General features: G+C 42.9%; 1 protein-coding gene across 1 annotated transcript in view; it reads left to right on the plus strand.

The window, feature by feature from the left end:
* The window catches only part of ZNF462 (zinc finger protein 462), a 141683-nt gene extending 130241 nt beyond the window's left edge, over window positions 1-11442 (plus strand). The window contains exons 11-13 of the mRNA XM_079705815.1: window positions 4402-4534; window positions 9143-9266; window positions 10362-11442. Of these exons, the coding sequence (XP_079561941.1) occupies window positions 4402-4534; window positions 9143-9266; window positions 10362-10569 (465 nt within the window). The 3' untranslated portion in view covers window positions 10570-11442. The remainder of the gene's footprint in view (window positions 1-4401; window positions 4535-9142; window positions 9267-10361) is intronic.
* Window positions 11443-13600: the final 2158 nt, after the last annotated feature.

Consider the following 13600-nt stretch of genomic DNA (forward strand, 5'->3'; position numbering starts at 1 on the left):
GTATAGGGCTTCCCTGGTGGCGCAGTGGTTGAGAATCTGCCTGCTGATGCAGGGGACACAGGTTCGTGCCCCGGTCCGGGAAGATCCCACATGCCACGGAGCGGCTAGGCCCGTGAGCCATGGCCACTGAGCCTGCACGTCCAGAGCCTGTGTTCCGCAACGGGAGAGGCCACAACAGTGAGAGGCCCGTGTACCACAAAAAAAAAAAAAAAAAAAAAAAAGGATGTATACAGAGATTGATATTTATGCCATACCATGCATCAAAAAGCAGCACTGTAAATCATCTGTGAATAGAGAACAGGAATACAGAAATGTAACTACTTGTTCACAGGTATTATGTATAGGTCATTGGATTTTATTTTTTTAATATCTTTATTGGAGTATAATTGCTTTACAATGGTGTGTTAGTTTCTACTTTATAACAAAGTGAATCAGTTATACATATACATATGTTTCCATATCTCTTCCCTCTTGCGTCTCCCTCCCTCCCACCCTCCCTATCCCACCCCTCTAGGTCGTCACAAACCACCTAGCTGATCTCCCTGTGCTATGCAGCTACTTCCCACTAGCTATTTTACGTTTGGTAGTGTATATATGTCCATGCCACTCTCTCACTTTGTCACAGCTTACCCTTCCCTCTTCCCATATCCTCAAGTCCATGCTCTAGTAGGTCTGTGTCTTTATTCCCATCTTACCCCTAGGTTCTTCATGTAGGTCGTTGGATTTTAAGTGAGTTTTTTCTCTTTTCTAGTTTTTCTTTGTAAACATTTATAGTACAGAAAAATATAATAAATGAAAATGCAGACACCCAGTATCCAAGAGGTGAGAACCGTGCCTGCTCTAATCTGGACACTGCGTTGGCCAGTGCAGATCTGGCTGTGAATAAGCTGCAGGGTGTTTATCTTCATGGAGTTTGCAGTTCTGTTGGGGAGGCAGGCCAGAAACAGTTAATTTCTGAGGGTTTTTTTAATCGCACCATTGTTGATTTACAATGTTTGTTAGTTTCGGATGTACAGCAAAGTGATTCAGTTCTACATACATATATAGGTTATTACAAGGTATTGAATCTAGTTCCCTGGGCTGTACAGTCACTGAGTTATGAAAGGGGAGGGGAGGGTGCTGTGGAAGCCTAGAGCAAGGATATTTAACCCAGGAGGTGTTGAGGGAAGGTCCCCCAGGTACAGTGACATTGGAGCGAGGCTGGAAGGCTGAGGAGACACCATGTGAGCGAGGCAGGCTTGAGAGAATTTCACACAGAGGACATAGCCTCTGCGGAGAGAGGCACAAAGTCAAGAGCTTGGCCTGTTCCAGGGACCTGAATAAGCTCAGGGTGGTGGGAGCAAAGGGCCGTCAGTGTGAGGGCGAGGTGGGCCAGGGGTTAAGATGATAGTCGGGGGGACATGTAAAGCCCAGTAAGAAATTGGGGTTTCATCCTCAGGGCAAGTGGAGTCTGACATGAGCAGATTTTTTTTTTTTTTTTTTTTTTTAAGTCACTCAGTCAGACCACCCTGGAGGTTAGATGCAAGAGGTGGTGAGAATGGATGCTGGGAGACCAGCAGGGAGGGAGGGAAGGAGCTTGCAATAATACAGGAAAGAGACGGTGGCTCAGAAGTGCAGCAAGGAGTCTTCCTTTTGTATGAAGATTAACCCTGGATTGCTGGTTTGGAGATTTAAAGTATAGTAAGGACTCAACCCTATAAAGAGTTTTTAATTTAAAATCTTCTAATTACATAGCAAAATTCTTCATTTTTATTTTTAAACAAAGATTTTCGAAATCTTCAGGACAAATAAATCCTCGGTGAGCCCCGGGTGAACGTTATACCATGAAAATGTCATGTACTCATAAAATTGTGCAGAATCCAAAATGCTAACAGTTTTCCTGTAAAAGGAAAAGAAACAGGAAGGAGGAAAAGAAAAAATAACATTTGGTTTGGTGACAGATCTCCTTCTGTCACTGTGAGTTCCTTGATAGGCACAGGGCCTGGCATACAGCAGGGCCCCTGGGAGTCCTAAATGAATGAATGAATGCAAACTGCTGGATTAAAGATGTTTGAGGATTGTTTTTTGGCCTTTCTTGGTTTCACTTTTTTTGTTTCCTGGCAATGCCCACCTCTCCTGCCCCTTCTACATGCTTATAGTTGCCCTGGCTGAAGCAGGGAGAAAGCTATTGGAAAAGGCTGCCTTTTAAAGTACTGATCATTTCAAAATATTGTTTCTTTGCATATTTTGAAATTAGGCCAGTTGGAATCTTGCCTCCTTTTCCTGAAAAAAACTGGCAACCCAGAAAACTTTTATTCACATATTTGTCATAAATGCTATTTGATTAAAATGTAGACTTTGTGGTGAAACATAACTTCATAAATATGCACTTACGATACTTATACATGTTTCCAAAAGCCAAAATCGGAAAAGGCCACATTTCCAGAAAGGGGAAGGAAACCACAATTTGGTGAACTATTTATTGTGTTTCAGATACTATGCTGGCCCCCTTTTACAAACAAGGACACTGAGGACATTTATGTTCAGTAATTTGCCCGGAGTCTCATGGTTCACGGCGAACCCGAAACTTGCGCTCAGGTCTATCTGACTTCAAAGTTCCTTCTCCTTGTGCCCTGCCTTTTTGCTTCTGTGTTATAAATTTTAAAAAATCTATATAGGTCGGTAGGAGTGAGGATAGTAAATAGATAAAGCCCTAATTAGGAAGGTACTTTGTTCAAAGGCCCTTTGCTGGCTGATACTGTGAACTCAGAGACGAAGAAAGATTCTAACTTGGCTTCCTCCTCTTCGCCATAGTCTATTCATTTTTAAAACTTTTTTTCATGAGCAAATCAGGAATTTGCCTTCTCTGAGGGTTTAGGGCTGAGATTGACGAAGAGGTCTTTTCCACCCTCATGCTGAGTTGTTTTCCAAGTCGACTGATTTCATGGATTACATTCAATGGATTGTTTCTCTTGCTTTAAGAGAGCTTTCATCCCGAGTGTTCTTGCTCCTTTTCAACGCGGCCGCCCCCCAACATGATGTTATGGGGGCAGTATTAAGCTTTTTCACAGGACTGTCTGTTGGCCCTGATGCTCTGAGGCTCTTTCTCTCGCATTTGTCACAGTTGATGATGATGTTTCCATCTGCCAGGCATATGGAATTGGTGGTGCTCAGCACATCTTTGTTCCAGGCTGGTCCCAGGGAATATTTTGGAACTGTCTTGTAAATTCTCCCTATCCTCTCCTGCGCCCTCATTACGCTGTCTCTCCTGTAGCAGCTATGGAAATCTGCCTTGGAGTCTCATTAATGAAGTCTGTCTTCCCTCCTCAACTAAACTCTGGAGGCAAGAACTGGGTCTTACTTATCTTCATGGGCCCCTTCCCTGGTCCCCACAGGGGAAGCACGGAACCCATCACTGTATTGGTTTGAGTCATTTTGTTGGCTAGACTCCTGTGCTGTCGTTGCTGATAACTCTACACATGCAACTGAAGAAGTTCTGAAAGTTGATTAATTGAAGAGGCTGCATTTTGTACTACCATTGACATGAGAACCCCAAACAGAATATCCTTACAGAGTTTTCTCAGGGTGGATTTTTATTTCTCTTGGATGATATTTTGAAGACAGTTTGGATTCCCACATTATTCTAGCCACGTTTTATGTAAACAAAAATCAGCCATAGTTAACACTCTAAAAGGGTTTTTAGGGATTTGTCATCTAGATTTTTCTCAGATAATCCCCAGCTTTGATGAATAGGCTGTGGTCAGCTTCAGAAACAGTAGTAACACTAAACAGTACCAATATTGTCTTACATCTAAACTGGAGTTAGGAATCAAATAGCTGTCATTTGGTCAAAGCTAGGACAGCCCATAGCCCTCCAGGTTGATAGGCTCATGGTGGAAATGTTGGGACTCTCACTGCTAGTCTTCAGGTTACTTACAGAGTCACTTCACCTCCAGAAACATAACTTCATAAATATGCATGTATGACACTTCTTATACATGTTTCCAAAAGCCCAAACCAGAAAAGGCTACATTCCCAGAAAGGGGAAGGAAACCACAATTTGGGGAGTTTACAGAAGGTACATCCTTGAATTCAACTCCAAAAATGTTTGTTGGACACCTATTCTACACCCCAGGCTTCGCGATACTTTTGATTTTCTGCTGACGGTAGCTCACGTTTCTTACTGAATTTGGTAAGGGAGGTCCAGTGTTGACACTTCCGGTGAAAATGAATGTGGAAGTAAACGGCAGGTACACCTCTGAGAGAGTCAGCGTGAAGAAAGGACCTCTTAGGCATGGGGTTATTTGGTCCTGGCTCTAAAAGCACACCCACAGGAAAATGACGGTGGGAAGTTCTGTCCTCCGGGGAGAAACGCATTCGGTTGTGGTTTGTGATTCCACTGTCTGTTTGGGTCTTTTTCAGGTAAGCCGTAACTTTGAGCTGGTTGGACGAGTTAACTTGGATCAGCTGGAACAGATGAAGGAGAAGATGGAGAGCTCCAGCAGTGATGAGGAGGACAAGGAAGAGGAAATGAACAGCAAGGCTGATGACAGAGGTAGGTCCCTTCCCTGCCCTCTGAGCCCCGGCTGGCATCCAGCCCGGCCGTGCTGAGACAGAAGGGGAGGCAGAAGGTTGTTGTAGGGGTAACAGAAGGAATGGCCCCTCTTCGTTGAGTCGCGGAGTACTAAGAAACACACCAGGGGCTGTGTCTCATAAACTAGTACCGGCTCTAGAAACTCCCAGGAAATACATTCGTTAAAAAATACGTGGCAATGATTGGTTTTTTATTCAGGAAAACTGGTATCTAGGGAATCTGCAGAATAAGGACAGACGGCAAGATGGATGGTCCTGTAAAAGCTACTGAGGAATGTAAATGAGCTTCCAATTGAACGCTTATTTAAAATTGCTTCTGCTGGGGTGTACACTGCTGGGCTGGGGGGAGCTGCAGGGGGCTTGAGCTCTCTCCATGTGTCCTTCTGCACGGTCCTCCTCTTACTCCCCTTGCTACTGCTTTTGCTTTGTAAAGAGAGAGAGAGACCAGGGGCTTTTATTTGGCTGTGTTTACAGGGAAAGGTTTTGTGGTATTTTTGTACGAGTTTTCAACTTTCTGTGAGTCTATCATTATTTTCAAAGTGAAGTTTTTCAAAGTATATTATTTAGTTGTAGACATACGTTTACATGATCTAGAGTTGGTATTCTATATTGCTCAACATAGAATCTTGTGGAAAACCCAAGACTATACATAAAGAATATAGGTTGGGAGATCTTACTTTAGTTATTGCAGGTTTATCAAAAGCACATGGATAACCTAGCCCTGAGAAATAAATGTGATAGACGTCATCGCAGTGATGAGAAGAATGGTATTAGTTGCCATTACTGAGCGTCGTGATGCGCCAGGCCCAGTGCTGGTGGTTTTATACCTTTTTTCCTTAATCTTAAATCAGGTTAGACGGCTCTGCAGTTGCTCTGTCTGCATTTGGCTCCGACTTCTGCTACTTGTTGTTATGTGACTTTGGGTAAATTATTTTACCTCCTTATGCATTTATCATCCTAATAATAACAATGTCACTTCCTAGGGTTGCGTAAATCTTAAATGAGATAGCACACAAACGTTAGTCTAGTTCCTAGAACATAGTAACCAGCTAATAATAATGATAAAACCCTGCAATGTAGATGGTATTATTGCCATTTTTACGAATGGGGAAACAAAGGCCCAGGATACTTAAGAGCTTGTTTAAAGTTTAAAAAAAAAACAAAAAACACTGGAGGTTGAGTCTAAGTCTTCTGGCTCCAAAGGCAAAATGTCTTTTACACTACGGTACCACCTCGCCTACCCTTTGGACAGCGGGATGTTCCTCATTGAAGGGAACCTGCCCCTGAATTCTGTCCGTCCAGTGGCCCTTAGGGCCTCACTCTAAGGGGCACTTTTGTGGAATTTCTTGTTTTTTCTTGCTTGGTCAGTCTGCAGGCCTAAGAAAGCTGACTTGGTGGCCACTTCCCCCTGAGGGTCTCCCTGTTCTCCTTCCTGACCTCCAGCCCCAGTCCCTCGCCCACCATCTTTTACCTCTGCTGTAGTACGAGACCACAGATTTGCTGAGTGGAGATCGTTTGGCTCCTGAACCCCCATGCCCGTGGTAAATGGATAAATAGAACACCCACACCATATAGACTGATTGCCCTTGTAATGTTACAAGTTTTATTAGTAGGGCCCCTACAAGGAAAATGGCTGTGATCTGAGAAGCATGGTTTTTTAATTTTCTTTTCCTTTATTTATTTATATATTTTTTTAGCATTTCACAAATATGTTCTTAGTGATGAATTCTTTAACGTCTGTGCACTGTTTCCAGAGTTCTCTGGAAGAGGATGCTTGTGACAGAGGGTACACAGGCTCCTTTTCTTCATGGTCCTCTGTGCCCTACTGGTCCTCTCCAGGAACTGAATTATTCCTCATTGGGTACCGTGACTTTTTAATCTCTAGAGCCGAGCACACATGATTTTTCAGGTTGTAAGTATTGCAGAGGCAGGAACCCCTTTTAGTCCTCCCCTCCCGTGACGCCTCTAAAATAAAAGCGTAGACAATGAGAAGGAAAAGATGGCAGTTAGATGTGAGAGCACCAGGCATATTCCCTGGCTCGCCCAGCCTGGCCGTCCCCTCGTACGGGCACTGTGGCATCAGACCAGCTCTGTTTGCCTGGAAAGAACTTCATGGTGTCTGATCGCCTGTCCCTGGAAAGTTTAGCATCCACATTCATGAGCCTTAACAGCATGGGGAAAAGAGTCTTGGGGTGGAGAAGCCTGTATTCCTCTCTCGGAGGGTGGGGGAATTACATGAGTCGCTTCTAGTAACGTTAATGGGAATTACTAGCCCAATCCTTGAAAGAACAGCCTCCTTTGTCTCATTGCCTTTGAATCAATTTTCCACCATCAGGTGTATTCTTGCCAACCAGAAGAACCGGCACACAATAGCCTCGGGGTGTTTTTGCCAGACGTTCTGTCTTCCACGAGTAGAGAGCGGGAGGTGGCTTTAGCACAGCTCCCGGGGCTAATGGAGAGCCATTTGATGTGTGACAGGTAATGACTGGCCTCCTCCTTTGAGGATGAAACAGCATGAGCCCTTGGAAAGAATAGGTGGCTGGTTTCATGTTTCCTAAGGGTAAGCGAGTGAGTGTGCCAGGGGCAGGCCCCGCGTTGGCACTGTAGCTGCTCATCAGGCGCTCAGTTCGGGGGGCTCACGTCCTTGGAGCCACCCCGTTCCCAGCGTCCTTTCCCAGCGCGAGAACCAGGGAGGGGACTGACTGTGGCCACATTGCAGGTCCTGCCTCAGAAGGCAGCACAGAGGGAATCTGAAAGAGAAGAAACCAGGCGTGAAGAAATCAACATGAACCCAAGCAGGACCCTCCCCACCCCCTCTCATTATGCAGCTGGGAGGAGTTAGGAAGGCATTCTGCTGATTTCTTGCCCAAGATAATCCCTGCTAAGGAATTAATGCGCAGGGCAGATGGTGCTGTCTCATTTCCAATGAAAAGAATCAAGGAAGATAGTCTGTGCAATTATTTTTAATGGCTTGTGTGGTGATCTTCTTAATTTGTGAGAAAATGTTTCATCTTTTGTTAAAACTGGCCCCATTCACAGAGCTTTTTGTGCTGAAGATGAAGGCAGCGTAGAGACACCTAGCCTGTTAACGTCATCCTGAGGATTTTTATCAGACGGAGTATTTCAACCAGGAGACATCCTCCTGTAACGTCTTGTAGGTACAGACACACAGCAATCAGATACGCAGAGATGATCAACATTTCCCCGTGTGCTGCCCTCACTTTGCAGCGTGGCTGCAGAGCCGTCTAGGTCCTGCTATTTATTATGCACGTAAAGATTTGGCCCTCTGTGGTATAATCAAAGACATATGGGCTTGGGACTCAGGATAACACAAAGGCCATATAAGCTCTCATCTTTGAGTTTGCCAGGAGGAGTGGCCTGTAAACAATTAGCCAGTCAGTCCACATTTATCAGACCACTCACGTGTGCCCAGGGCCATGGAGGAAATAAAATGACAGTCAACATTTGATGTTAACGACAGAGCTATCCAGAAATGTGTGCATATCCCCATGTTCAAGAATACACCAATTGGACTTCTCTGGTGGCTCAGTGGTTAAGAATCCGCCTGCCAATGCAGGGGACATGGGTTCGAGCCCTGGTCTGGGAAGATCCCACATGCCGTGGAGCAACTAAGCCCGTGCACCACAACTACTGAGACTGTGCTCTAGAGCCCGCGAGCCACAACTACTGAGCCCGCGTGCCACAACTATTGAAGCCCGTGCTCCGCAACAAGAGAAGGGACCGCAATGAGAAGCCCATGCACCGCAACGAAGAGTAGCCCCTGCTCGCCGCAACAAGAGAAAGCCTGCATGCGGCAACGAAGACCCAACACAGCTCCCCCCCGCCCAAAAAAATATATATATATATACATATATATATATGTATACCGATTGAGGCCTAGATGCCAGGCAGCTGGCCAGGAGCCCTTACTAGCTGAGGACACGCTTTCACATTCCAGCCTCCCTGATGCCCGGGACTCACTCCTGCTAGGTTCTTTGCTTACAGATCTCATTCAGTGCTCACAGTCACCCTGGGAGGTGTTGATTCTGATATCCATGGCAGATGACCACCAGTCGTGAGTCCTCAGCCTTCCTTGGAATGTGTCGAAGCCTTGAGGTCTTACCACGCTTTTCCTGGTCTGGTGCTTTTTTAGTGAGCAGAGATGAACTTGTGTCAAATAGAAAATGAATAGATGTTAAACTTGAGGCACTGATACAGAGCATCACAGAAGGGAGAGATTTGATAGGAAAAAAATGCACAGATGCCATTGGAATGAACAGAAGGGGTTCTTCAGGCAAGACAGACCCAGGTTATTTGTGAGGGAAGCAACTGGGAGGTGAGGAGAAGTGAGGACACGTGGGGCTCGGGAACCACAGGAACAGTTCTTGAGAGAGTTTCAAGAAATATCCTTTGGTGAAAAGCCAGTAGGAGAAAGAGTACGGAATGTGGAAATTGGTTTCACTGAATGGCTGTGGGAGGGAAGGTAGGAGAGGAAGTTTCCTAATGGATGTTGACTTCTCTGCTGCCTGCTCCTGGGCACACAGGTAACACTTCTGCTTTCTCCTCACAGATCTGATGAGATTTTCTGACCGTGGGGCTGCTATCAACACTGAGAAGCGTTTTCCATGTGAATTTTGCGGACGGGCGTTTTCCCAGGGCTCTGAGTGGGAAAGGCACGTGCTGAGACACGGCATGTAAGTCCCATGAAGGCCTTCGCCCATCGTGCGAGGTGGCGGTTTCTCCTGACAGTACATAGACCCCTCTGTGTCACACTTCCGGGCATGGGAGGAGAGGCAGTTGTAACGAACTGGGTTTCTACCTTTCCGCTGGTTTTTAAATGGTCACCCAGACACAAGTCAAAGGAGGAAAGATCATCTTTACGAATGACAGATCCCGCTCAAGCCCTCGTGTAGAAGTGTAGCGCTCTCTCCAGCCCGTGTCCCTTCAGCTTTCATTAGCATGACGTTCTCTGATAGAGCGTGGACCGGGGTCCAAAGATCTGGCTTCTGTTCCTGCCTCTGTGATGACTCATTCCCTGAGTGGCCTTGAACCTTCCCACGCACCTCTTGGTGCCTTCAATGCTCTGCCTCGGGGACAGAGCCCGCTTCTGCCTGCCTCCCAGGTAGGTGGGAGCATACCTGTAGATCACTCATAAGATCCTTGAACATGAAATTGTCCCCAGATAAGGCACTTAGAGCCCAGCAGATGCTGGGAGAACCTAGGAGTTGGTCCTTCCAGCAGAAAATGCCCAGAAACGTGAAGCATCTAAACTTCAGAGAATGTAACTAAGCTCCCCAGGACATGGGTCCCGTCTTCAGGTTTTTGCTTTTTGTTGTTTCTATGATTTGTTTCTGGACCTATCCATTAAATCTTTAATACCTGAGTTGCTCTTTTAGTCCTAATAAATATAGCAAATCTCCAAGCTTCTAGGTTCCTCTGATGGGTCTGAGCATAAGGCAGTTCTTGCTATGACCGCTTATGATTTATATTGTTCCCAGTACAGGAGGGAACATAAAGTGATTATGTTGATCTGGAATCAAAGCATGGTATAATCAATACATAGTATGATAATGCATATTTTTATAGGTTCAACTTTTTGATAAGATACCAGAAATATATGACCTAAGCATAACAGGTAGCAAGGATAAATCACTCAGAGTTCAGGCATACTTGTAAGACCCCAAGACCTTTTTAGGATCAGAGAAATAAGGACATGAATGTTTTTTGTTTAACTAGAAAAAAATATATATATATATACTCACCCGTCACTACCATGAATGTTTTTCCAGGGCGTTGAATGACACCAAGCAGGTGAGCCGAGAAGAAATCCACCTGAAAGATAGCATGGAGGACAGTATTAAGGTGCCCTCTATAGAGGAAAAGGAAGATGACGAAGCAATCGGGATAGACTTTTCCCTAAAGAATGAACCAGTAGCCATCTGTGTAGTAGCTGCTGACAAATCTCTCCTGGAGAATGCAGAGGCCAAAAAAGAATAAGCGTTTGGTGAAATTCTTAATCACCTCTTACTTGAACCGTGATGAAAAAAAGTGGGAGGGCCGGCTTGGGCTGAGAAGGGGGGGGACAGAAAAGAGAAGACAGAACAAAGCTGCTTTTTAGGACTGAACAATCTATTTTCAAAGCACTGGTACCTGTGTGAGTGAGTATGTAAATTAAAGTTATTTAAATGGTTGGAATATGTGGCTCCTTTTCCATCACTACATCTTTCCTTCCGGATCTTCATCGTGGAAGTTTCAGTTGTTGCGGAATACGAAGCACCTCCCTTGCACGTGTGTGCGCTATGGTGGTCTTGGACAGTATGTGGAAACAGAAGCTCCGTGACAGTAGAAGACTTCTCTTAGGGGAACAACTTTTTGACGCACAACTTTTGGTGCGTTTTTCTAGTTTTAATACGTTAAGCTTTTTCAAGACCTAACTGCAGCCGCTTTGGGAAAAAACAAACAAAAAAACAAAAAACAAAAACAAAACAAAAAACTGCTTTGCATAAAACAGTCACCTGTTTCCTAGTACCTCAAACTTAACCAAGGGAATTCTCTGCATTTGTCAGTACTACCTGTCGTCATTGTGGTTAAATGTAGAGAGAACTGCTGGGCAAGATGGTGAATGGAGAAAAAAAAAAAAAAGAGTTTTAAAGAAAGGAACACAAATTGTGCTTAAAATCCCCACGTGGGTTTTATTTCTTAAAATACTGTGATTTTTTTAATTATTTTAGTAAAAAACAAAACAAAAAAAAGAAACAGACTTTAATTATTAGATAAATGTTTGTGAATTATCCTTTATTCCAGGTAAGCTGTTTATTAGTGTTCAACTATAATTTAGAATTTGGTAGATTTCATGTGAGCTAATTTTAAGGTGACTGTGGAGTTTTGTTTGCCACACGTTTATCTTCTATCAGTTTGAGTGTTACAAACACAGCACAATTCAGTTTTTCATATAAATTGTTTTTTGTGTGTGTGTTATTGTTGTTTTGATTTGGGGGCAAGGGAGATTTAGTTTTTTGTGAATAGGAACGTTCTTATTTTAAACATGGAAATAACAAAGAAGTTAACTTTCTTTTTTTTTTTTTTTTTTTTTTAATTTAACTAAAGAACCAAACTTTTCGGCACAGCTATGCAGCTTGTGGGCCAGACGAGGAAGTCCTCTTCACCCTTTTGTTGCTGTCAAATTTTACACATTATCTGTCTCACACAAATAATTTCTGTTAGGATGGGCTGGCTTTTGTGTGTGATTTTAAATCTGTGTTCTGTTTTTGTTTGCATTGTGTTTTTGGGGGGCGGGGGGATTCTCATTTATTTTGCGGGACAAGGGGATGTGCTCGAATCCCATCCCTTTGGTGAGAGTGTTCACAAAATACTTATATCCTACAAGGAGCCTGGAGAACTACTTTTTTTTTTTTTTTTTCTTTAATCTAGCTGCCAGCTGCTCTGTTTCCCCATATTAGCTTTTTCAGGAGGGAGCAGCTTAGACTAAATCTAAGTCTACATTTATAATACGTTCTGATTGTGAACAAAGGGTTTCGTTCCAAAAAGTAGAACTTTCCTTGAATCTTAGGTTTTAGAAGCCTGTGTGCGTGTGAGCTTGGATGTGTGCATGAGCATTTGTGTGTACGTGTGTGAGTCCTTTGGTTTTCATGTTTTGTTTTGTTTTGTTTTTTTACTTGGAAGGGTTGGGGGAGGGGGGGAGAAAGGGAAGGGGAATTGCTGAGATGACAGTGTCCCACACAGCTTCAAATAAAATCCATGGAAAGATATTGCATTTGTGGAATAAGTGCTTACTTGAAAAGCATGTTGTTCTTTTACTTTCTTGCTGTTAAGAATTTTTATTTGTAGGGCGTTTGTTTTAATTTAATTTTTTTTTTTTAGGGATGGGGGCCATCATGTGGAAACCAGAAAAAGGGAAAGTGTGAACTATCTAGACAAAGATTCATTTTGTGTCCATATTTGTTTTTAATTGGCCTCATTTCAAATGTACTAAACAGTTCCATACCTGGATTGGGTGTTTGTAATGGTTACCAAAAAACAAACAAAAACAAAAAAAAAAAGAAAGAAAGAAAAAAAGAAAAAAAAAGAAAATATTTGTGACATGCTTTTATCACTACTTTATTTTTCAAATAACATGTAAATATTGTAATCCATTGGATTTTGTTTTGCTAACCTGTTAATAAAAATATGGGACCATTATCCTTTTAACAAGGCTAGAATGTCATTTTTTTTCTTTTTTCAAACATATACCTGATATTTTGTGGCCGCACATTTTGGATGCATTATTATAATTCTGTTGACTGTAATGACATAGAATTTACAACATTTTTTTGTTTAATTTATACAGAGGACATTTTTTTTCAGAGCTTGAGAGAAGAAAATAAATAGCAAAATGATAACCTATTGACTCCAATAAAATCAGGATTTCCCAGTACTTGATAAAAGATAGGGAGATCCTGAGTTCTTGAAGCCAAGGGGTTTAAAAAACAACAAAAAACACACAAGTAGGTTATTCAAAGTTGTTTGCAACATACATTTTGTAATGAAATGTGAGAAATTAATAAAGAATTTTTTTCACATGTGTCTATGTGCATCTGTTGTAAATCATTTACAGATATGACTACAGATATGAAATGTAGAAATTATATAGCATTGCCTTTCAATGCATGTACATGAGAGCTATTTCAAGCCATTAAATCTAAACCGTTATGAAAAGCAAAGGTAAATTTAAGGTGAGGTGTGAGCTGGGATTTTAAAATGTTAATATTTCTGCATCAGCTATTTATAACCAACTGGGGAAATTTCATGGAGGGAATGAATGTTTTCCATCAAAAATGTTAAAAGTGGTGTATGAAGCTTCAGAAGGAGGAAATGCCAGTGACTGAACATCATCTGGGGACCCTGAACCCGTGAGCACAGTTATTTTCCTCTAACTGCAAGTCACAGCCATTGCCACAAACTATCTTACTACACATCCTGCACCGGTAATTACCATCATTAACTTATTCTTTGAGCTACCCTGTTATAA

This window comes from Hyperoodon ampullatus (genome assembly GCF_949752795.1).
Source record: "Hyperoodon ampullatus genome assembly, chromosome: 6".
Taxonomy (NCBI): Eukaryota; Metazoa; Chordata; class Mammalia; order Artiodactyla; family Ziphiidae; genus Hyperoodon; species Hyperoodon ampullatus.